General features: G+C 39.5%; 1 protein-coding gene across 2 annotated transcripts in view; it reads left to right on the top strand.

Annotated features, from left to right (window-relative positions):
• Positions 1–470: 470 nt before the first annotated feature.
• The window catches only part of TXLNB (taxilin beta), a 40,337-nt gene continuing 14,686 nt past the window's right edge, over positions 471–26,121 (top strand). For both annotated transcript variants that reach the window (XM_033406150.2, XM_049695579.1), the window contains exons 1-7: positions 471–608; positions 2,830–3,282; positions 9,819–9,910; positions 15,188–15,358; positions 19,550–19,744; positions 21,573–21,692; positions 25,436–25,510. In XM_033406150.2, coding sequence (XP_033262041.2) covers positions 2,844–3,282; positions 9,819–9,910; positions 15,188–15,358; positions 19,550–19,744; positions 21,573–21,692; positions 25,436–25,510 — 1,092 coding nt within the window. In that variant the 5' untranslated portion in view covers positions 471–608; positions 2,830–2,843. The remainder of the gene's footprint in view (positions 609–2,829; positions 3,283–9,818; positions 9,911–15,187; positions 15,359–19,549; positions 19,745–21,572; positions 21,693–25,435; positions 25,511–26,121) is intronic.

Raw genomic sequence — 26,121 nt, forward strand, 5'->3', positions numbered from 1 at the left:
GCACTAAACCCAGTGCCAAAAGAGCTGTCTAAATTTTTATTTCAAATTTTAGGACAAAACCAAACAATGACATAAGAATTAAAGTGTTTCTACCATCTCCTTTTTGTTATGCCATGTTTCTTCTTTTTTCTTGATTCCTATAAGAAACTTGACACTAATTAAGCTAGCATAAGAAGGTGGTAAAAAAAGAAGATGAATCATAGACCACACTGGAAATAAACCAAGAAATAAGAAAAACTGATCTCTGCCCCGAAGAACAACAATGGTGAAAAACTGCGCTAGCAAAGGGGCTATGTACTGAGAGTTTAAATATTTTTTAAAGGACAAAACATGGAGTCTGATAAGATGTACCAGCTGCTTCTCTTTTCTAAGACATTTGCCCAGGAGACAGCTACTAAAGCTTGAGTGTATTTCTCTCTTGCTGTGTCACAGGATGTTCCTCTCCCCTCCCCACCCCCTCCCTGCTCTCCTGCTGCGTGTGTGTGTGTTTGGTTTCTCTCTCCCTGGTAAGAACTCAGCCCCCGCCTGTCTCCTGCTGTTGCTGCTGCTTGACTAGCTTGCTGCCTCTTGCCTCTCCTTTCTCTCTCTGCTTAGCACCTTGCCTTCTGGTAAGTATGAAAAACACTCCCCCAAGCCCTGTGAGATGATGTAGGGTGCGGTTTGTGGTGTTCAAAACTTGCAACTTTGAGACTGCCAGTGAACTGTTGAAGAACTTTCCATTGTTTTATTTACAATTAAAATGTGTTGCTCAGGAAGGGATGTGTGTGTGGTAATCTGTTGGGACTGCCAGGACAAGTGAAAAATTCTCTCTCAGAGGAGGCAAAAGATGGGCAATGAAGTTTATAGAAAATAAAACAGAAATAATTCCTTGCTGTAAAACTGATTGATATAGAAAGAGAATTTAAAAGTAACAGAGTTCTTTGTTTTTTTCCTCTTGTGGATTTGTCTTGAGGCTACTTTTAGGAATTGAGTTGTCCTGTGGTTTACAACAACTCAGTTATTCTGTTTTAAAGTAAATGTGGAGCATGAGTTTAAAGGAGATCCATGGACTTAATATTAAAAAAATCAATGATTATGGCCTCTGATGAAGAATAAATCAAATACAAACAAAACGCTTGCATTTAGACTAACCACACTAAAATTCCTATGGACAATCAGTTTTAAATTCATTGCTTTAAAGTTTGGTTTACTTTAGATTTTATTTCATCCTCAGGAGGCTCCCTAACACTTTAAAACCCACATATGGATTTAAACCAATAAATGTTTACTGTTTTCAGTTTGATTTAAAAAGTATTCTCTTCCCTTGATATCCAAAGACGAAGTGCTAAAGGCCAGGGCTCCTTTTAGAAGAGCTTAAAATAACTTCTGGCTGGACAGCAGGTGCCATGTGTCTTTCTCCAAGTTCAGGGGAAGCACAAGTTATATATAGATGTGTGTGCCCAACAAGCAGGGGTCAGGATAAAGAATTCCAGTGATGAAGACAATGAAGCTGTTTACTGCATCGTTTGATAATAAAGATGGTGAATTAAAATAAATGAGAGAAAAAAGTACTTCCTTCAAAGTTAATGAGTATTTGGTGAGGGCCACAGGTAGGTGGCAATGTCTGTACATTGAATTTTCTGTTGTTTGCATTCGAGCATTTGACATTGCCTGCCCTAAGAACCAGAGGAGGAAGCTGCATAGCACATGGAGCAGTATGTTTTCGTTTTCGCTTTCATGCCACCACAACAGCAAAACCTGTGTGTTATTAGGACCCTGTCGTAATTGTATGCTGCTAATTAGCAGCATCACCATTAAATATTATTTACAAATAAAGCGCACCATAACTTAAAGGTCTAAGCCAAAGGTACTGCAACACTAGAAATGGTGATAGCCAGAAACCCTCAGCCCATTCCTCACCCCCTATTTCCAAAGAGCCCATATTATACCTGGATTATTCCCCTAGTTCATTCCCTCCCTGCTTTTTAGACATTTCTATTTCTTAACAAGTATTGTTATCCTAGAGCTCCTTGACTGAGACAAGAAAGTTGCAATCTGTTTTTTTTCTAAAAGAAAGTCAGTTTTTATATCAGAACAAAAAGGTATAGAAACTCAAGGAATTGTTATTATGAGCATCACCATGTTTCCATACAAGTTCATTAGTTAATTTATACCTTTCCTCATTCTCTCTTATTCCAAAAATGAGGCTGGTTTGAACTTCAGAAAATAAAAAGTGTTTTTCTGATTGACAATTACATGTTGCTCATTTGGGAAAAGGAAAATACCAGACAAGCAAGTATCTCCTGTATCCAATATAATAATTCATTTATATTAATGGACTCATACTAATCAATATGGATTAAAATAGAGTTTAGAATGTTATCATTATGAATGATTTTAGTAAGGTCAATGGCTCTTGTATTCAATGTTTTAACTTTGGGGAAAAAGCACCAATTTAAATTTAAACGTTAAATGTATATATCTATGTATTTATAACGACTGTAAATCTACATAGAATTATATAAGAGAATGGTATCACAAACTGGCTATTCTAAGCAAAATGACAAATATGACCATGAAAAACGGTATCTTGAATTACTCTGTTAACATCAGTAATAGGAGATACTATCAGAATTTAAAGACCAAAACCAAAAATATGCTAATGGTATGACTCGATTTGGAAAGATGCTTCTCACTGTTCCTACTCAACTAATTGCAATATTGACGGTTTGTGGAAGTACATTCATTCTATGTTAGAAACTGTAATTAGTAGGTGCCCATGTGGGAATAGCCTTACCATTTACCTGTAACTGGGTTAACCACATCAACGCTGGCTGTGCTTACCACCAGATACCACTCCCAGTATGGAGACCAATCAGTCTGTACAGCTGTCGGGGGAGCCACAGTCAACACCTGTGGGGGACAGTTCAGTATTGCCCAGTCAAAATGGCCTTGAGAAGCAAGATGATCAGGATTCCTCAACCCCACTCCTAGCACCTGAGGAGGAGGCAGGTGTGCAGCCTGAACGGGGAGCCCATGATATCTCTGAAGAACTGAACCGACAACTGGAAGACATCATTAACACGTACGGGTCTGCTGTCAGCACGGCAGGGAAAGAGGGTCCCACCACGGCCAAGGAGCAGCCTGAGAACACAGCACCACCTGACAATGAGGACAGGGCCTGCGAGGAGGCCGCTGAAGAGACGGAGAGAGAACCTCCGGCCTCTGGAGAGCCGCCCACGTCCAAAGAGCCTGTCAGCAATAAAGAGCAAAAACTGGAGAAGAAAATTCTAAAAGGATTAGGCAAGTAGTTACATTCTAATGTATGACTTTTCTTTGAATTATTCCTAAAAAGGGGCACTTCCTCCAATCTTGCTAAGAGCCACATCTCATATCTGGATTTTACCACAATAGCTTCCTTCAGGATCACCAGTACCTTACTGTACTTATCCTCAGCCCCTTAGTAGTGTGTTCCATTACTACATATATAAAATATTTTTTAATTTAACAAAGCTCTTCAGAAATGTATTAATTATAGAATGTTGAAAATCTCAGAAAACAATTTTACTCTCATTAGTTCACTGGTTCAGCAAATATTTACTAATGCCTAGTCTTTATGAGGTACACAAAGATAAAAAAGTCTTTGGTTAAGGAGCTCTAGGTCTGGAGAGAAAAATAAACATGTACACTAATTGTTATATAGGATAAGTGCTACAACAGGCACAGGAAAATTGTTAGGAGAGCACGGAGGATTGGTAACACCAAAAATGGCTGTGAAAGAAGGATGAGAGAGTTAATTTTTTAGCTATAAGTGAGAGCATGTTACTGCACATAGGAGCGTCCCTCTGCTTGTCTTGGTGAATTTCACTGAAACACTCACTACAATTACCACCTCCTATGTGATACATTCCCTGACATGCCCAGGTAGTTAGCATCACCTTCCGTCGTCATGAAATTTTCTGCAGCAATCATTTGTTTATATACCTGCCTCCCAAGCTGGAGGGAGAATCTATTGAGACAGTGGTCCCATCTTATTCGTTTCTGGAAGACAGTGTGGGAGAGTAAAAGATCATGGGCACTGGAGTCAGACTCCAGTGGACAAGTTACGTGTAAACCCCAAAGTATGTCTATGCTGTCATAGGACCTCACTTTGGCGCGTGAAACCACTGCTGGCAATGCTTTCACGAAGGGCTAAAGGACACATTCAGACAGCTACTTTACCTACTTAGCATAAAGATGAACCCAGATAACACCAAGTTCTAAAGTGCAAGATTAGAATCACTGTAGTGTTTTGGAACTCTGGGAAACAGAATAAAGTTGCTCTGTGTTACAGAGCTATTTTTTCTTCCCTATCCAAGGCATCTCAGAAATAACCTTTTACATTAGTCATTGTTAAACTTTCCGTAAGATAAAACAAAATCACATCGCAGAGGTGAATGATTTTAAGTATTCCAAACCAGGAAAGTTCTTTGGCTTTATCACTTTGAAACTACTTCTACATAGGAATTCCTATGTGTTATAATGGGGGGATAGGTATGAAGAAAGCAGGGGTGAAGTTAAACATGACCAATTTTGGTTTCTATTCTGTCTTCCATAAGTTATTTCAAAGTCTGTATTAACTGCATACTTACCAAATAATCAAAAAAATTCTTAAAGAAAGAAAAAATTTCACAACTAATTCTGCCACTTTCAATAAGTTACCAAAGTTCAACTGAATGTTTATCAGAACCAATGTTTGTGATCAGAGTGCCCAGGTGGGTCCACTCTAATTACATGTGTATAAGCTGCTGACACTTTCATGCTGTTCCTCTGAACACTATCAGTATATTCTTCTAAACATTGTACTATTTCAGCTCTATTATGGGTTAAAACAATTTTTTTAATTAATTAATTATTTTTGGCTGTGTTGGGTCTTCGTTTCTGTGCGAGGGCTTTCTCTAGTTGCGGCGAGCGGGGGCCACTCTTCATCGTGGTGCGCGGGCCTCTCACCATCCCAGCCTCTCTTGTTGCGGAGCACAGGCTCCAGACACGCAGGCTCAGTAGTTGTGGCTCACGGGCCCAGTTGCTCCGCAGCATGTGGGATCCTCCCAGACCAGGGCCCGAACCCATGTCCCCTGCATTGGCAGGCAGATTCTCAACCACTGCGCCACCAGGGAAGCCCAAAACAATATTTTTAAGCTAATTTAAATATTTTAAACATCATTTCAATTATCTGCAAGTGGTTTTAACAGGTTTCTTGGCTATTTTTCAATTAAATAATACTACACTATGGTCTAGACCCATGATTTCAAACTTACTGTGCATTGGAATCAAATGCAGAATTTGTCAAAAATGCTGTGGCTGAGCAGAGAGATTCAGAATTGGCAGGTCTGGACTGGGGCCAAGGCACCCTGGGTAATTTTGACACAAACAGATTGCGGAAGCAATGGTTCTGATGCTTCAGAAAGTTCTTCCTCCACCCATGTGGAGAAAATATAAAGTGCCGGCTGTGGTCTTCTTTTAGAAACTATTTGAAGCTTTTATAGAATATTAGTATGTCATTCAATCCATACCTGAAGATATATCTTTAGTCTTTGCTTACATATTTGATCAAAGATGAGTCTTTAATTATTGTATGTTTATCAGATAACATTTGCTTTATTGATACATTTGAGATACTGAAATGTTCTGACTCAATAACCCCAAATTTTCCAAAGTATATACTTTGGGATATTTGAGATTTCAGACCAAGCTTGTCTCCTAACTGCCAGAATTCTCTGACCTCTAATATATACAATAGTGAAAAATCTCCAATAGTGATGGGCACAGTTTACAACATTTCCTAAATTTATTGGACCAAAAACACCCATCTTTCACAGAACACCTCTGAATATTTGGGAAATGTCTCTACAACCCAAGCACTCAAGACTTGTTTTTCCTTTACAGGCTGCATATCCTCCCACAGTTAACATATTATACACTGGAGCAGCTGGGGGAACACTTTGAAATCTCTTTAGTTGGTAGAGTCACTTTCTCCTTGGCATTGACCAAAACGAAAAACAGATTCCACATGAGACAGCACCATGACATGTCCTCTTAACATCTAAGTGTCCCCCTTCCTTCCCCCACCCCATCTTCCAGCTCACAAGTGTCTTATTAATCTCTTCTCTGTCAGCGTTACGTGGGCTGCACAAGTCCCACGTAGTAAGAAGCACAAAACAATGATAAAATGTAATATCCCTTCTGATATTTAGATTGATAACTGATTGAGTAGGAATTCATAGGTTTGAAGCATAAACCCACGAGAAAAACAAAGCTGATCCACAGGTCCATTCTGAGCTCAGAATCTATCTAGTCAACTCACTGATTTACTGAGAGGGAAATTAAAGCCTAGAGAGTTTTAAAGTCTGCCAAAAAAAAAATTATTCAACTAATTGATGTGGTTGTGAGATTAGTCATAAAGAAAGCAAGATGCAGACCTGAAGTCACTAATATTACAGGGCCAAAGATATATAAAAATAATTGATACGTTGGTTGAGGAGCATTTAATTGAGCTACAGTTCAGTTAATTGGTTTCATCTTTCCAGTGACAGGTGAGTTTCAGTTCTACCTTCTGAGTAGCATCTTGACTAGGACATTGATTTTCTAAAATCTTTTTGGCCATTGACTTACTCTGCCTTAGAATGGTCACCTTCCCAGGTAGTCTATTTTATAAGATTTTAGCTTGATTTTTTTTCTAGTTTCACTCTGAGAAGGAAATAAACTGTTGCTTTGATATAAATACTAAATTTTCTGGAAGAAATGGTAGAAAACCAGAAGAATTTAGGAGAGAGAGGAATCCACAGAGACTGAAGGGTCTATGAGTAGATTCATAGAGAAGCTCAAACTTAGGCCAGATCCTGAAAGGAAAGGAGGGTTTGGAGGAGTAAGTGAAGTAAGAGAAAAGAAAAATTTGTCTTGGGAAAAATGATGAGTACTTTCTTCTGACCCAAGTTGGGAATGGATGTATTTATTTCTTACTGCTTTTTCTGATATTATTCTTTTTTATTGTAAGGTTTTGCTTTATTTTGTTTTCCCTGGAATAATCTCATTATTAGGCTCAAAGTTGTTTTCTTTTTAAGAAAGTTTTCTTTACAGTTATAGCTAAGAAATTGCTAGCACCTTAAACACATAAAGCCGATTTTTCCTCTTGTGTCAGACACTGTCACCAAATGACCCCATTTCCTAAAATTGTAAATTATAGCCTTTCTTAGAAGATGAGTGGGTCTCTGTCTATCCCCCTCCTCAACATAATCCCACACAGCACTCTAGTCCAGTGAAACCAATGGAAGTTTACAAATTAAGCTCTCTGACGTTACAAAGTTACGTATTCCATACATGCTTGTCTCCAGTTTCTTGGATTTTTTTGTTGAAATCATTTTTGAAGGGCAGACTGATGCATCTGAATGTTAAACTTCTATACAAAATAAGAGAATATGAGAGCAGAAAGACACCTCAGTGAGTGTGACAATTAAAAAAAAAACAAAAAACACCTGTTCTCATCATTAAAGAAAACAAAAGGGGGAGAAGATACTGAATGTGGAGAGAAAAAGAGGCCCACTGGACTCACTCAAGACACGATACGGTTTTCTACGTTGATACTCACACTGAGAGGTATGCTAAGCATACATTAAATGTCACAGGGGAGGGGAAGACCTGCCTTTCCTCTAGCTGATCACAGAGTTGTCTTCTGGACAGCATTTACTTGACTTACATGATATTAGTGCACAGGTTGGCTTTGTTCTATTATTACCAAGAGTAACTAAACACTTGCCGTGGGCCAAACACTGTGTGGGGTCCTGGGCCGAATCTGGCCAACAGTGCAGGCTCTTGCCTTTAATGGATGATCCTCCAACGCAGGACAGCAGTCAGCATGTGAGCACAAACTGAAGACAAGGGTGAGGGGATGGCCTGACCAACACAAATCTGTCCCTGCTGCTACAGAAGTCACTCAAGGCCACGCCTGGTGGCGGCGGAGCGCAGAGCTTACCAGTTTAAAGGCAGCGTTATGCGACAGGCCATACTGGATTGCTGGTGGGGCACCACTCACCCCCACCTTCTCCCCTGTCTCAGACTGTGTCTCTAATCTGAGCTGATTCACTGGGCAAATATAGATGAAACCAGCTGTTAGGAATGAGGTCACTTTCTTCAAAAAAGTTTCCTTTAATTTCTCTAGGTTTCCCTGGCATCAAAATTCCACATGGGAGTGGAGTGATTTAGAGCAAGTAGACAAACCTTGGATTCAAGCCTTGGCTCTGCCAGTACTGATTATGTAACTTTGGACTTCTCTGGGCTTTCGATTCTTAATCTATAAAATTAACCAGTTGTCTGGGTGCTCTTTGAAGTTCCTTCTAGACCTAAAATTCTTTGATGCCGTTAGAGTTATCAGTTTTAGCAAATGAAAATACAAGCTGCCCAGGGAACTTTGAATTTCAGATAAACAAACCATTATTTTTTACTACGAGTGTGTCCCATGTCCTGTATTTCATCTGGCAATCCTAATTCCATGATATATCTGCCTCTCCAGGATGAAAGCAAAAATTCCAGCAAAGGAGACATGGCTGTTCTTGGGGGAGAGGTTGTCAAAGTTGTTAATATTCTTAAGCAGATTTATATCAGGAAACTTGGGCTCCACTGTATGGTCTGACCTCCCAACCCTGATTAGAAAGGGTGGCCGTCACAGGTGGGTGAGGATGGGGAAGCTGCTCCACCTTGGCCCTGCTGTTTGCAAAGATACATTCAGTGGTACATACACGTAGGCCTCAGGGTCTGGCTCCTGCCTACAATGCTCAGCCCAGTGGGCACTGAAAGACAAGATTTCCAGGCATCACAGAAAGGCTAACCAGGCAGTGTGAGCTGAAGAGGACAAAAGGAAGAACAATGGGGAAAGCAAAGAAAGAATCTGAGGCTCACTGTCAAATAATCAGGAACAGATGAGTTTTTAAATGTAGCATAAACTCCAGCTGGAAACAAAATGAAACTGCCAACAGAGATTAAGGCCTGGGTGAGAGAAGGGAAGACCCAGGGAGGCTAAATCTGCAGCCAGAGAGACACAAAAAGGCCTATGAAAAAGGCCCTGCATGTCTTGGGTCCATTTTCTCCATATTTTGACTTTATTCCCCACTTGTTAGGAAATACAATCAGAGTCATTCCACCCAAACGTCATGGAGCAGGCTCATGCACAGAAACAAGAGAATTGGTTCCCCCCCCCCCGCCAAACAAAAGAGCAAAGAGGTACTAAAGGAACAAAACCAAAAAAAGGGGCAGCCTAAACTGTCATGTTTCTCTGCTTTGGGCTGGAATTTTAACAGCTCCATGTATTAATGCTGGCTGTTTCACAGTAGTCAGATATTTGGATAGGCTGGTTTGCTTCTTTTCTTAGATAATTAACATGGGGAAGTGGATGATTTATTCTTTCATAAAGTCAGTGTTTTTTATTCTTTTGAATATTTTCAGAATGTTCAAAATCCCTTGGAATATTTAGAACATGGGGGGAAGTAACAAGAATGGATTCTGGGGATGAAAATTTGGGGACTACCCTTATAGCAGACATTTATTGAGAATCTACCATGAGCCTGACACTGTACCACACATTTTTACAAACTTCTCATCTAATCACTTATTCTGCAAAATAGGTATCATTCCTTCATACAGGGGAAAAAAAACAAAATTACATCTGTGGCTCAGACAAGTGAAGTGGCTTGGCCAAGGTTGGATAGCAGCTAACAAGCAGACAACCTGAGATTCTAACTCTTATCATTTGACATCAAGTTCAACACTTATTTTTTAAAATGTCTTTATGGTCTTTGTTTTCTTTTAAGGCAAAGAAGCCAATCTGCTAATGCAAAATCTGAACAAGTTGCAAACTCCTGAGGAAAAGCTTGATTTTTTATTCAAGAAGTATGCTGAATTGGTAAGTTCTCTGATTAGCCCTTTTTGTCAGAAAGATTCAAGCTCTGGTTAGAGCTGAGAAAAGGATGCTGTTAGTTTTTCAGGTATATCATTATAGCTGGTTACCTCAGACAAATCAAAGCCAGAATTCATAAAGGCAGAATTTTTAAAAAAGAAAGAAAGAAATAAAAAGAAACAGGAAAACTGAGGAATAACAGCAAAAGGAAGAAAGAGGATACAGTTGGAGTCTACTCCACCTTCAATTATGTGCATAATTTGGGAGATGGAAGAATCATAATTAAAAATTGTGAATATTTAAAAGTTCTTTTTGCCTTTGCAATAAAACAGAAATACACTAGAATAAAGGCAAACTTTCATCCGGTTCTTGTACACAGATTTTTTGAGGGGGTGGTCCCCTCAAGAAGGCAGAGGGTTAATCCCACCCCTCAGTTTGTGACACATTCTCATTTATTCTTGATGACTTTATTGACTGATTCATTCACTCATTCTCTTTGATCTACATTCTTCTCCTTGTCCCCCACGATGGCAAAGCATTTGACATGGATTGTTTTGTTTCCAGTTATAGGTCCTCCCATGCAGTCTCCCTCTCTATAAGGTAGGACCACTGGCAGGGAGGGAAGCCACTCCCAGACTTCAGAGAATCTGTGAAGTGGATGGTCTCCTCGCCAGTCCTCTTATAATAGGCCAGTTGGAAGAAAGAGGAGGGTTTAGTGAAGCCAGCCCCCCTAGTTTCAGTGAACCCTCACAAAAACTGGCTAAAGGAGTGGCACCTGAGCTCCGTGCACCACCCCTGAGGTGTACAAGACCCACTGAGGAGATGTGGTGTCGCCTCAAGTGAGGCTGGGCAATGTACCTCTCTCTCATTTCTGCTTCTTTCCCTCATTTCTTTTCCACTTTCTTATTTCTTTTGGAGAAGCAGTGACAGGAAAATGAAACTTAAGCCCCTACACACAACAAAACAATTCCTCCAGGCAGTAGATTGAACTGCCCCTGAAGGCAGATTTACCTTACAGCAAAGAAGCTTAAAGAGTCAGTGCCTCTCACTTGTATGGGCCCCTCTGAGGCCCTGAACATAATTCTCTTTTTTAAGTTTTTTCCTTTTTTTTTTTTAAAGAAGGTCTCCAAAACTGAGACCCACAAACCCCTCAGGTCTCTGGCTGCATCTTATCCCTACTGATGGAGTAGAGTTTAGTGAGTGACTTGTTTTCCTTCTTTTTTTACTCTAATTTTAGCACTGTGATCCCTATTTATTCTTTCCTTTCTTCCTTGTACCTCAATGCGTCCTGTTATGCTGAATTGTCACGCAACAGACCCAGAGAAATTCTGAAACCCTGAATGACTAGTGATTGCTTAACTCTACCAACAATACTTTTATTTTTTAATCACATAAACCACATCACAATAATATAAGGAAAATGCTGAATGTACAAGTAAAAATATCTCTAATCCTACAATCTAAAACACAATCGTTGATTTATCTGTCTTCCTTTCCAGTTCTGCCATACATTCAGAGATACCTTTTGTATAACTACCATCATAAGGTGCATATAATTTAGTATCTGTTTTTTTGGCTCATATGACAGACATTTTCCCATGTACTTTGTAGTCTTCATAATTATATTTTGTCAAAGCTATGTAATTTTCCATTAATTGACTTTATCTACTGGTTCTCTAATTTGGGGACATTTAGACTCCTTCCAGTGTTTGTTTTACCAAACATTCATGCAGTGAACATCATCATGCATGAGATCTGTTCGTTCTCTTTTATGATCCCAGGAAAAAGTTTCAGAATTGGGATTACTAAATCAAGCAGTATAAATGCTTTTTTTAATGGCCATATTGTTTTCCAAAAGAATGGCAGAAATTTATAAACCAAGTATTAGTGTATCAATTTTATTGCAACTTGTTTAACATTGGCTGTTAACCACTCATGAGCAATTTCAGTGCCATAAAATGGTAGGTGTCAAATTTAATATTTTTCCCCAAAATCTGGCCCCATCCTCACCTGTCCGTCCTTGCTCTTTTCAATAATTACTACATTGATTTCCCTTTGCCCTTCAATTTACTCACTCATACCAAGGCCATTCATATTTAGTTCCTAGTGCCATGTTCCATACTTGGATGAACCGGGCATCTTTTCTAGACTACTACTCTTTATGGTGCTGTAGCCCCACAGCAGATTATCGGGAAAAAACCACTTACCCAGTCTTTCCAAAATTTTCTTCATGAGCCAGGGCTGTTCACCCTGGTCTCCAGGAACTCCCCAAGCCCACTCACTCTCCTAGCCAAGAAGTCAACCCCACAGAGGTTATTTTTCCAGAAATTCTACTCAATTCAAGTCTTACTATACTTTGGCATTTGTATCATACCCTATAATAAACTGTTAAACTCAAAATACCATTCTAGAAAAAATGAATAGGAGAAAATTGACCCCCAAACACCATCACATATCCTTTTCAGAAAGGAAAAATTATGAAGAATTTCAATCTTTTACTTGGACACTTAAAAGCTATTTTCCCTGCTCACTGATTCAGATATTAATACGGAGAGTGTCTGAAATACAAGTGTTAACATAGAATAAATCATTAAATTCAAGGCTGTGAATCAAACTGTCACCCTAGCTCACTCATCCTTACAGATTCTAAATCCTGTAATATCATCAACTATTGTATTTACTAATAAATAAGGATAAGTTCATTAATAAATAAGGACACCTCATGACTAAATTAAGAAATGACCTGGAAGAAATATTTTTTGCAAATTTCCTCCATTTAAAAGTAGTTACAACGTTACTACTTGGCATTAATTTTACTTTTTTAACTTAATAGTAAAAAAAAGAGAGAACAAGAGAAATTCCAGATAAAAATCTTATATGCCTGTTAGAATTGTACAGAAGACACATGTCTAAGGGTATTATTAAATCACAAGGCCAGCATTTGACTGAAGTTGACCCAGCTGCAATACGTTTGCTTTCATTCATTAAGAAACCCCATATGCATTCACATAAATCTGAAGTATGGAACAAAATTAGCCACACTCTAAAAAAAAATCGTCAGCAAGTTAAGGGGTTCTATTTAGAGCAAAGCAAGACAGACCTAGCTATATTTCAGATGTGTATGATCCTGCCTTAAAACTGGAACATTTAAATGGCCAGTGAGGTATAGCACAAATCCTCTCTTCCAACTCATGAAACACATGCAAGGTATCCTCCTCCTGATGCTCAGATAAATCCACACATAGAGCAGTGTTCCGCCAAACAGGGGAAGTTTTGCCAACCGTGGGCCAGTAGGCAATGTCTCTGGAGATACTCTGGATGTCACAGTTCGGGGTGCCACTGGTATCCGGTGGGTAGGGGCCGGGGATGCGGCTAAACAGCCTACAATGCAGGGGACAGCCTCCACAGCAAAGGATGATCTGTCCCCAAATGTCAACAGTGCTAAGGTTGAGAAACCCTGACAAATGGTTTAATCTTCCAAAGGTAAAGTCTGAACCAAAATGGCAATAACAATAATAACAACATATAAATGTCAAGAAAGGACAATAGGTCATGTAAAGTATGAACACAAGTATGAGAAGTTTCACCCCTGTCTAATAACTATAGTGCAACATGAGGTTAGCACGAGAAATATATAATAAAATATAATTGGTTTTCCAACTGAACCTCAAGAAGGATACCAATTTCAATCGATATTTATAGTAATACGGACTTAGTTTTTCCTGATGCTAATTCTCACTAATCAGTAAAAAATGTCCTGAAGTATGAAGATAGAACATCATGTATGAATAGCCCCAGCTTAATCTGGCAAGGGTTTATCATGGACATTTCAGGCTGATGGGAGGGAGGGAGGAAAGGATTAAAATAAGATGTAAACTGAAGAAAGTGTGACAGTCCTGTTCATCTAGTTCAGAAAGAACAAATGCTTTTTCAAGACAGGGTAAGTGAGACATGTATCAGGGCTCACGCTGTGTGTGTATCCATTTGCATCTGGCTCTGCGAGGTACCAGGAGCACCTGGGGTCCAGAAGCACCCAGAGGCTCCCAGGCCTTTTCCTCTTCATTAGCCAAGAAGGTCATTATTAGGATGAGTACCCTCCTGGCCTATGCACCATTCAGGTTCTAAGGGAACTAAGTGCAGCAGAGGAAATGGGTCTGGAAAAAGGCTCCAGCTTGTTCGTGGCCACACTGATCATCAATCTGGGATCCACACTCCTACTACGCTAGTCTCTGGAGGCTGAACCCCCAACTCCCCCCATTCCAACAAGATTTCCATAAAAATGTGTTGCCAAATTTACCAGACAAAAATACAGAATGCCCAGTTAACTTTGCATTTCAGGTAAACCAACAACTTTTTTTTTTTAAGTAAAAGTACCTTCCATGCAATACTTTGGATATACTTTTACTAAAAACTTATTCACTATTTATTTGAAATTCAGATTTAACTGGGTGTCCTACATCTTACCTGGCAGCCCTACCTCAGAACTTTAGCATCCCGAGATGGAAAGCCCAGGGGTTCATTGGTTTCATTCTCCATGCCGCCCTTGATTTCGATACTTTAGCTGTGGCTGCTGGAGAAGTGAGAGAAGAGGCCCCACCTGTGCTCAGCAGATACAAGTGTCATGGTTTATTCACCATAAGTACAGAGGGTGAGGGAGATGGGCAGGGAGCAAGGCTTGTTAAGGACACCTGCCATGTGTGCTGTTGGGTTGTGCAGTGGCTATTTCTGAAACTTTGGTGACAGATCATCAATCCTTAAGTAGTCGAGGGGTACATTCTCCGCTCCCCCTTTCTCATAACCACAGACTTCATCTTCTGTCTGCTAGGAAGCTGCTTTTCACTTTCCTTTTAAAAATAGTTACTAAAGCTTGAGAAAGAATTGTGAAAACTAAATGTAAACCAAGCAGACACACCACTGACTATCCTCCTAACGCAAGGCATTATCATGAATTCTGAGACATGCTTCTATACTGACTGACTTCATTAGACTCAAGAAAGATAAAAACTGTTTCTAGACCACCAAGAAGATTCAAGCAAAAGAGATCAATAATAAGAATGATGAAGGAACAAAACCCATAAATGTTATGCTCTTAAAACCATATCTACAAGTACTGCCAACTTAACATTTATGAAGTTCTTTTGATTCCAGAGGGGCAGTGATAATAGCAAAACATTTTCCAAACAACCATACAGCCGTCTTTAGGCGTTTCCTCTTTGGGTCCTTTTCTATCAACTCAACAGAGATCCCTGCCGTTTTCTTTCACATTTGCATCCCCACATCCAGCTGGATGAGCATCGCTCTGAGCAAAGGAAGTTAAAACTCCTACAGAAGAAACAGGCACAGATCCAAAAAGAAAAGGACCAGTTACAAGGTGAACACAGCAAAGCTATCCTTGCACGAAGCAAACTGGAGGGTCTGTGCCGGGAGCTGCAGAGACACAACAAGACACTGAAGGTATGTGTCACCGAGGCCCCACATAACACACCTTCTTGCATGCTCTGTAGGCACAAGCTTCTGCTACTTACAGTAAGGGTGTGAGTTTTAGAATCAGAGAGAATTGGGTTCAAATACTAGCCCTGCCACTTGCTCACCTGTAACTTGCAATAAATTATTTTACCTCCCAAGCCTGTTACCTCATCCATAAAATGAAGATTATACCAACTTTGCTGCGTGGTCAGGGAAAAATTAAATGAGGCCACACATGTAAGGTGCTCACATAGTACCTGATGTGGAGCAGACCTTTAGTAAAATGTGTGCCATTCCTCTTCCTTATGTTGAGTTTGTTTTGTTTTGTTTTTTAAGGTAGGCCTTAGTTCTACTCTTTAAAATACAAATTTATAAAAATTCAACATTTTTTGTACAATAATGAAATCTGCATGACATGAAATAAATTGACACAAAGCTAACTGACAGAATAAGGCAAGATTCAGAGCTAAAATGTCAATAGTCACCTGAAAAAAGAAGCTACTCGAAAAAACAGTGAAGCTCTTCAAGCTTAATTATTCAATCTAAAAATAATAGACTGATCACTTCAGTCAGTCTGCATGGGTTTCATTAATTACAGCGTAAGCCTCTAGCAGTGTGGTTAATTTGATTACACACAGACACTAGCTCCATCCAGTGAAGCAAGATGCAGGGCTCTCCAAGATAATACTGCATGCATCCACAATCCCCTTTCCAGCTGAAGATCCTAAAGCTTTTGACAAACAAGAATTAATTAGATAGCAATATTCTTGTGAGATAGTTATTATTACACGTGTTTAAAAGAAGATACTTTAAGAAACAGAGAGATTAAGATCATCGCCAAGTTTTTACAATGGAGTTAGGAAGAAAAATGGAAGAGGATAATGGCTCCTCATATCCCAAAACTGTTTTCCGATATCTGGGAAATGAGAGGCCAGTGTGATGAACTCTAACTCTCAAATTACGAGTTGTAGGAGATGGGCTTCTGACATCTCTTTAATCATTGCACTGGGACAATCGAAACCCAGGTTATATGGGAATGGGGTCATCATCCTCAACTTCAGATATGTAATCAAGTAATAGCACTCTGTGCTTACATAAATCTCCTGGCTTTCAGTAGCGTATAGTAAGGAGATAAAAGTTAAATTTCCTTTAATGATGTGGCTTGATCTCTTTGGACAGCATTCAAAGACAGAATGACGCAAGTGGCAGGAGATCCTGTAGCTATACCCACACACCCTCAGTAATGGCTTCCAGTTATGGAAATGGAATTAATTAGCATTATTATGCCAGGACTTGTGCTGAGTGCTTTTACATACACATTAGGTGTAATGTTCCATAAGTAACAATTAGCTCTAGATCATTTATGTCTTTACTGAATTTTTGTCTTGTTGCTCTATCAATTGCTGAGGGATGGGTGTAAAAAATCTCCTACTATAATTGTGAAATTGCCTACTTCTTTCTTTTAATTACATCAATTTTTGACTATAGGAATCTTCTAGTTCAAGCTATTCATATGTCTATATGTAAATTAATAATTTATTGATTCATTAAATAAACATATACTGAATACCCATGGATTGTGTCCCAGGCACAGCACTGGTTCTAAGATGCACAGTGATGCTTGAAAAGTTTTCTTAGTTATTTCAGATTTTGTCCCTCAATTTTCTTTGCATTATTAATTTTCACTTTGAATTTTGTGCATGATAAAGAAAATTTTATCTCAGACATTGTCCAAATGATTGCATTTTCTTTACCAGTGGACTCAAATTTTATGACTGCAGTACATTTATTTTTCTCTCATTGAAAAACAATGTAATGTAAAATGCAAGACGCCATTCTGTGGGCCAGGATTGGGTGCTATGATGGTTTGACATGTGTTTAATGCCATATTAACAGCCATACCTTCTTTCTCTAGCCAGTGGCCAGTGAAAAACTCAGACTTGCTGGGTAGCATGGGGTGGTCCTTTCATTTACTCATTCATTCATGGATGGAATAGTTATAAATGCAAATGACATTCAGATCATGGAGTATAATTCTACGACTAGGAGGTTGTTGGCTTCTAAACTAATCGGGAACAATAAGGAGACAATCACTATCACATGTATATTCAACTGCTCTTAACAGACGCCAAAATCACTTTTAGTGAAATACATATAGTAAGTGTTAGCATTCAAAGTTCAGGGAAATAACATCTCCGATAGTTAATTTCTTCAGATTAGGAAGTGTAGATTTCTTCTACAATATCCCTAAGAAATTTCCACTCAATAAATGTTTATACTATGAATAAATTATGATTCTGATATCAGGAGTCATATTAGAGTTAGAAAATAAGCAAATATTGTAGAAGAAAGGGGATACGTAATGATAAATTAAAATATTTCCAGAGCATGTATTTTCAGCATCAACTTTTATTTTGATCACATTATTCTACTGTAATAATAAAGATTTGCACAATTACTTCTGTTTCAATCAGCATTTCTTTTTAAAAATCCTGTTACATAATTTGATCATGGTAGGCAACTAAATGAAGTATAATTTTACTTGCCAACAATGAAGCAAGCTTTCATAATAACAATTAATCAGAACTAAAGGAATCCTAAAATGTCTGTAACACTTGTCAGCAGTGTCTCTATCTTCGGTACGATGTAGCAAGATTAAGCCCTTTTATTTTAAAAGAATGAGAGGAATAAGTACAACGCAAATAATTCTCAATATAGATATGGGGAAAATTTGGGTACATTGTCAGCAGTTAGCAATGAAGGGGGACTTCTGATTTAGGAGAAAAGAGAACAGCAATGATATAAAAGTTAATTTTCAATTCTTAAATGTTAACAAAGTAGAAGAGGAGAATATTAGATATTTCATTTTAGAGTTAAAGAAGATTTGAAACATAATATTGCTTTCAAATTCAAAATTTACACTGAACATTTCCATTACCCTATGAGACACAATGGATGATTGTTCCTTCAAAAAATATCCAGCATAGGGGACTTCCCTGGTGGCGCAGTGGTTAGGAGTCCGCCTGACAATGCAGGGGGCATGGGTTGCGCTCTGGTCTGGGAGGATGCCACATGCCGTGGAGCAAGTAAGCCCGTGTGCCAGAGCTACTGAGCCTACTGAGCTCTGGAGCCCGCGAGCCACACTACTGAAGCCTGCGAGCCTGGAGCCTGTGCTCCGCAACAAGGGAGGCCACCACAAAGCCCGTGCACCGCAATGAAAAGTGGCCCCCGCTCGCCGCAACTAGAGGGAGACCACGTGCAGCCACAGGGAGCCAACACAGCCAAAAATAAATACATAAATTTATATAGATAAAAGAAATATGCAGCATATTTTCTAAGATTTCCTTTTACATTCTTGAATTGCTGTAATTCATCTATGGTTATCTTAGTTTCCTTTTCAAGCTTTTCGATGAAAGTTGGTTTTTTTTTGTTTTTTTTTTTTTTGCTGTACGCGGGCCTCTCACTGTTGTGGCCTCTCCCATTGCGGAGCACAGGCTCCGGACGCGCAGGTCCAGCGGCCATGGTTCACAGGCCCAGCCGCTCCGCGGCATGTGGGATCCTCCCGGACCAGGGCACGAACCCGCGTCCCCTGCATCGGCAGGCGGACTCCCAACCACTGCGCCACCAGGGAAGCCCAAAGTTTTTTTTTTTTTAACTAAAAAAACATTTATACTGTGATCACTTATATTTAAAAAACTTGGGCAATACAATTATGTGATTAATATGCCATCATTTTTATAGAGGCATAAGATCTATTGTTCTTCTTTCTATACCAAACCAAAGGAACACATGATATGTCCCATCAATCAGTAAAACCAAGTGGCCTTTTTTTCCAGGCTACAGCCAAGAGATCAGAACCTTAGGGCTGCATGTCTGTTAGAAATCCCTGCAGTTTATTCACTCAACAGGGGACCCTTTGTCTTTAAAACAAGCCTACTCATCACCAACTATCAAATTCAAGGCCCTTGCTGCACCTGCTCTGAGTGACCGTGTATTCACAGCTGAAACCTTTGCTCAAGCATTTATTTTGGGGCTGAGCAATGTTACCTCTAGAGAGCTGAGGAAAAAACATCCTTCTTACCCTGCACACTAATCTCCTTTCACTGACCAAACCCTGAGTTCTGTAAACCCTGGTGCGTGTAAACCAGCATAACAAAAGAGTTTGCTTTCTATCCACAGGAGGAAACCCTTCAGAGGGCACGTGAGGAAGAAGAGAAAAGGAAGGAGATCACAAGTCATTTCCAGAGCACACTCACAGATATCCAGGCCCAGATCGAGCAGCAGAGTGAGCGAAATATGAAGCTCTGTCAGGAGAACACTGAGCTCGCAGAGAAACTAAAAAGCATCATTGATCAGTATGAGCTCAGAGAGGAGGTGAGAACCACATCAAACAACTTAGAAGCACTGCATATAAAACCGGATCTGGGTTGTGAAGGTGGGGAACTTGGTTAATGACAAAGTTATGGCCAGCCCTCTCGATTGATTAATATTTAGGATTGGATTTCTTTTACTAGCCAAAATAAAAACAGACGGTATTACAAAGTACCTGGCTGAAAGTCATACAGGATTTCTTCAAAACTGGAATCACTGCAAAGCAAAGGTAACAAATAGAAAGTGGTGGGCCGTGAACACAGTTATTCTTGAAAATAGTATTTCTCAGCCTTTTTGAAACTCTCTCTACAGAACCAAGAAATACCTCACACACTCCCTCTTAAGAATTACTATGTCACCTAAATTAAAAGTCTGCATTGTATATACCCCACAATCAAATAATATATAAAATATTACTATATAGTAATTATAGTAATAATGGCATTATTATTTATGCTTAGCTTGTGCCAGGCAATGTGCTAAGTATTATACTTTACGTACAATATGTCATGTAATTGTCTCAACAATCTTATGCACCAGATGATAACATATTATCCACATTTTATAGATGGGAAGCAGAGGCTACGAGATTCAATCACTTATCCATAGACACAAAAGCCAAAGAGTTTTGTTGTCAATGGTTTACATTAGGGGGACTATAAGGATCTTTTATTATTCCAAAATTAAACTTTAATATTCAATATGTTTTTAAGACTCCAGATGCCCCCTCAGGATTTTGATATATATCCCTTTTCCCATCCCACCCAAATTTTAAATATCTGCCTTAAAATGTAATATAACATAGTCAAAGTAGCCCTGTTGGCAACATGCTAAGGTTTTATCAAGAAAAAACCTGAGCCAATAGAAGGTGGTAATAGCAGCTAGGTAAATCAAGAAACTCCTCACAGTAAGCCATAATGCCATGCTACCGTTTTATCTTGTCACGAAGACCAATCCTGCTCCGAAGTGGAGGTCCAGGAGAAAACAAAAGGGAAGGAGCTAAAAAGAAAATGTCCATACTCTTCAGAGAGATCTCATATGGTAATGGCCTGGTAGACTAGTTGTATATTCCAAGGATTGGTTCTAGGTAAGGCCCAAGGATGGAATTCCACATGTCCTCTTGCCAGTGGGACCTCCTAATGACCAAGAAATTCTCCACACTGAGGTAGAGTTGGAAGTTTCTCTTCACCAAGGTAGTCAAGAGGTCAAAAGGCATGGAGGAGGCAGTAGCACATCTGCGTGTCAATTCACCTGTGACCCTCAGCCTCGTCTTGCCCACCAGAGAAACAGAGCTGATGTCAGGGGTTCCTGTTTCAGTCCCAGACCCAAGGCCACAGGCTGTTACCTCAGGGCTTCCTCACCACCCTTTGAGGCAAGCATGTAGAGGAGAATTCACCATGATAAAGTGAATTAATGTTGTGATTAAAAGTGGTTTTATATTCACAGAAAGCACCAAAATACCAAGTGATAGTGCTGTAGCCCTTGCAACATACATCACTGTCTGTGCTGCCTAGCATAATTACTAGCGCCATATCTAATAGTTACCAAATTTAGAAAAATACTGTTCGGACCTTTTGGAGTTAGCACTGCTGAACTCTGGCACCTCCACCTTTTGCAGCCACTTTTGTGTAGTGCAAAATGCAGGGGACTCCACCAATTTATGACTTTCATATAAAACCATAAGCGATGCCAATGCATGTATTCTCCTCTTTTTTTTTTAAATCTTAAAACCCAGCGAACACGTGTTTATGTCAACATTACTTTTTTTTTTACATTGTTTTCAGCACCAATAATAAGTCAAGCTTGATAATGTGCACTTTCTTTTTCTTAGCACCTGGACAAAATATTTAAACACAGAGAACTGCAGCAGAAGCTGGTGGATGCAAAACTCGAGCAGGCGCAAGAAATGATGAAGGAAGCAGAGGAGCAACACAAACGTGAAAAGGAATATGTACTTATCACCTGAGTCTGTGTGCTTGTCTGGTCTGCCTTGGGGTCAGAGAACCCCTGAGAATGTTGTTTTTGACAACAGTCATAGAGCACTAGACTGATGGAGAAAGAGCCTAAGCTTCCCTGGAGAATGAAATTGGCTAGCCCAGTAGGAAACACTGTACTACACTGTTTTTTACCTAAAACAGTCATGCATCCATTCACCAAACCTTTTTCAAACACCTTTCATGAGCTATGCACCCTTCTAGGTGCTGGGGTGTAGCGGTGAACAAGAAGGAGAAGGCCACACTCCAGCATGAATCTAACTGGGAAAAGACGCAATAAACAAGAAAGCAAATAAGGAAGGATAATTTCATATAATAGTAAGTGCTACTAGGGAAATAAGGAGGAACCTCGAATGGGGCAGAAAGAGAGGACCTACTTTAGACTGGGTGATTAGGAAGGCCTACTGAGAGGAGGACGCTTGAGCTGCGCCCTGCCTGATAAGAGGGAGTCACAGAGGAGGTCTCCAGCAGCAGTGTCTGCAGAAGAGACAAAGATCCTAATGCTGGAACCGGCATGGCATCCTCCAGAAATTGGAAAAGGTCAGGGTGGCAAGAGCAGGCTGACCCATGGGAGAAAATTTCAAAATAAAATTGTAGACGTAAACAGGGGCCAAATTGTATAGCTCTGTAGGCTTGAAATGTAGTTTGGATTTTATTCTAAATGTAATAGGAAAGTACTGGGTAGTTTTAGCAAAGGAAGTGACATGATCTGCTTTGCATCTGTAAAAGCTGAATTTGGCTCGTAGGTGGAGAGTGAACTAAAGAGGGACAAGAAAGCAAGAAGAGAGCTAGGCAGCAATCTGGGCAAGATCTGACGACGGCTTGGACTGGGGAGGTGGCAGTGGAGAAGGAGAGCTGGATGTGGATAAAAGTTATGTTTTTAATGTAAAACCAACAGGCAATGCTTTGAACAGGAAGATGGTGACAGTGAGGAAAGGAAGGAGTCAAGGATGACTCCTGAGTTTTTGGTTTAAGAAACTGAGTGGTGGCTTTTACTGACATCTCATTAACCCCAAACACTCCAAAACAGGTGAGAGAATTGAGGCTCAAAAAGGATATGTGACTTGTTTAAGGTCACACACTACTAAGTGACCGAGATGTGTTGGTCACGTCTCCAGTGTATCTGTCCCCAAAGCCCAAGCTCTGTGATAGTACATCACACTCAGAGATGTGTTTCAGAGGCATGAGTTAAAGCAGTGTCTGTTGCTGGGGAGAGAGAGATTTGACACAGTCAATGGACCAGTTGTTCAAATGTAGCCATTTAACAATTGATCACAAGCTCTGCATTTACCTAAAATCAGACTATAATCATTTCAATTTGTTAGAATAGGAATTTTTTTAAAACTTCGGTTTTCAAACTTGGCAACAAAAGGATAAATTCTGGAGAACATAACCTGGTGGACGTTGCATAATTTCAAATCAGATGTCCATGTGCTCTTAATAAAAAGATTAATTGATTAAATCCATCTACAACCTAGCTCTCATAGTAAGAAGTAAAGCATTTATTTATAATTCAGAATCCAAGAAAACGGATACTCCACTGTTGATGTAATTACTCTCAGGTAAGATATGCTTCCTACAGAATATCAGTACCTTTGGTATTTAATATATGAGGCATGAGAGAGGAACAACTAGGCAAAGATTCATGTGAGAGAGACTGGGGGGCAGACACAGAGTGACTCAACCTTAGCAAGAAACTAGCATGCTGCCCTCTTTTCCTTCCCTGATTTAGCAAAACAGCAGGTACAAATCAAAGAAACGTAGTCTCCCTCAGTTCTTCAAAGCTAGCGGCTACCTTCCTGGGTTCCAGCTCTGACACTTCTTTTTGAAAGTGATGAAATATCAAGTCAGAGCTGCGGGGTAGGGGAGGGGCCGTTCTTCATTTCAAGAACAGGCAGCCTCCTTCTTCCTTCTTCATCGGGAACCACCCATCACAACAGGGCCCCTGTGTGTCAAGCAGGGGCCGGCCGTGTACATTGCAGCCACACAGCTCAGATGGCCAGAGGGGGCACTGCAGGTCTTCCACTCCGCGGCTGCCTCAGACCTCTCTTACAGTGAGTCAATTGCACTTCTATAATAATTGATCCTCACTGCTCACTGGGAGGCATGGAGGGACATATACAACCCCCTTTTACAAATGGAGAGGTCAAGACTAACTTGGATAAGAAAAAAGATGCCTCCAAGTTTTTACAAATAATGATTTTATTATTTTTGGTTCTGATAGCAAAAATGAACATTATTTCTTACAACATGAATAAACAAAAAGAAATTTATATCAGCCTATCTTGAAATAAAATAGAAACTTCTTAACTGACAGCCACCTGACTGACTAACCAGGTTATCCGTGATATTCACCGTTCTCTGGAAGCATGCTGACAGGTGGCCATAGCATGCTGAATCCTGGGGCTAGTTAGCCACTCTGGAATATCTACCCGTGGTTGCCCATGTTAAGTAAGATAGAGCTTACTAAGAATCGGGTCTTTGCTCCCAAACCTTTTCTTCCCAGTTATCCTTGGTTTTGTATTATGTAAATCAACAGAATGATACATAAACTGATGAAATATGTGTTAAAAGAAAGAGTTGTTTCTAAAAAAAACTATGCTTAATGAGTTGAAAGTCTAGATGTAGGCCAATAGCAAAAAAAAACCTGTCAACTTAGATGTGAGCAACTATAAAAGACTGGAAGAAAGTTGTAAAACTCTAGAGAATTATCCAATCAAGCTGCTTTACAAATATCTTAGGTCTTTAGGTTCTAGCAGTATTGTTTTAAAAAAATTATAAATCTTATATGCCATATTATAGATATGATTTTTGTAAAAACAAGCAAAAACCCTCCGAATTCCAATCAGAAGATCCATACCCAAAACAAAGATCACAGCCCTACATCAAAATTGATAAATAAATGAACATACATCTTAAGTTAAAATAACATGTCTTACATATGTATGTGTCATTTTTACGCCTAAAACAACTTTTTCAATTTAACCCATGAGTTCCAGTTCTGATCGTACTTGACATGAGGGCCTTGGTTGTATTTGAAGGGCTGCCTTACAGAAGAGAGGTGAGGCTTCTTTTGTAAACCTTATATAGGATTTGGAGTAATAGGTCAAATTTCTAACCTGGTGTTTCTCAAAGTATAATCCATGGACCACCAATATCCAAACCATCTTGGGTGTTTGCTTTAAGTACAGATTCTAATCACACCCTAATACTTCCTAACTTATTTTCTCTGAGAAGGATCTGCAGTTTAACATGCCCCTGAGGAGATTCCAATGCATACTATGGTGGAGAACAGGGGTCTAATATAAAGGAACAGTTGGGTTTAATATAAAGGAACAGTTGCTCACAACAATGCCCCAGGTGGGAATATTATGGAAATGTTCAAGCAGAGGCTGAATGATAGTTGGCCAGAATTTCTACAGACGGGTCCAGAATTTGGTGGGAGGTTGAATTTTGTGTGATTCATGCTTGAGTTGGAGACTTTTTTCCTCTTTTTTTTTTTTCCATTGGAATCACTAATTTTTAGTTGAGAATCAAACTTTTTAAACTAGTTGTTTTCTTAGCTTTCTTAGATTCTTTGCAAAGTTCCCCAAAATTACTTAAGAGGATTACTTAGCAAGTAATTAAGTTTACACACAAGTTACAACAAATGGTAATCTAAAAGATAATTTGAGTCTTTCCATGCATTCTCTTCTCACAGTTGCTGAACCAGGCAGCAAAGTGGAAACTTCAGGCCAAAGTGCTGAAGGAACAAGAGACAGTCCTGCAGGCTCAGGTGAAGTAGGGGGACAACAATGCATGGGTGTGCCCTCCTTGCTGTGAACCAAGGGTAGTCAGCAAGAGGCCTTCCATGTGGGAGGGGAAGTAGGGACAAAAGTTGGAAATGAAGAATAACTTCATATTTATTATTTTTAAGTAAAAATAAAAGTACAATGTTATATCTAAGAAAAATAAATGCTCTGCACCAACAACTTCTAGTCAAAAGGTCTGCTGACATATCAATACAAATGAGGGACAACCAGAATAAGCTGGTGGCCAGGTCCTTGCCTACCTGTTCATATGTCCTCTCTCTCCTCCCCCATTAACCTGTCAAGGTAAGGGTAAAATGTAACTGTCCAGATGCACCATCTATAACTGTCAATACGGAAAATTTCCTTACTTGTTTGACATTATTTATAATAAAAGGAAATTAGAAAAATAGAGTCAGCACCCACGTTTTTGTGCTATCAGAGGTTGGTCTTGTCAGTGTCACACGATTAAAGATGGCAGACATCAGAAACCATTTTGATTTGGCTTCGTGATGTTATGTGTATGTTTTGATTAGACTATGGGAATTCGTATTTCAGGCTCAAAAATAAAGCCTCATGCAACAGCTGGCTCTGGAGG

The sequence above is a fragment of the Orcinus orca genome, chromosome 12 (assembly GCF_937001465.1).
Source record: "Orcinus orca chromosome 12, mOrcOrc1.1, whole genome shotgun sequence".
In the NCBI taxonomy this organism is placed as follows: Eukaryota; Metazoa; Chordata; class Mammalia; order Artiodactyla; family Delphinidae; genus Orcinus; species Orcinus orca.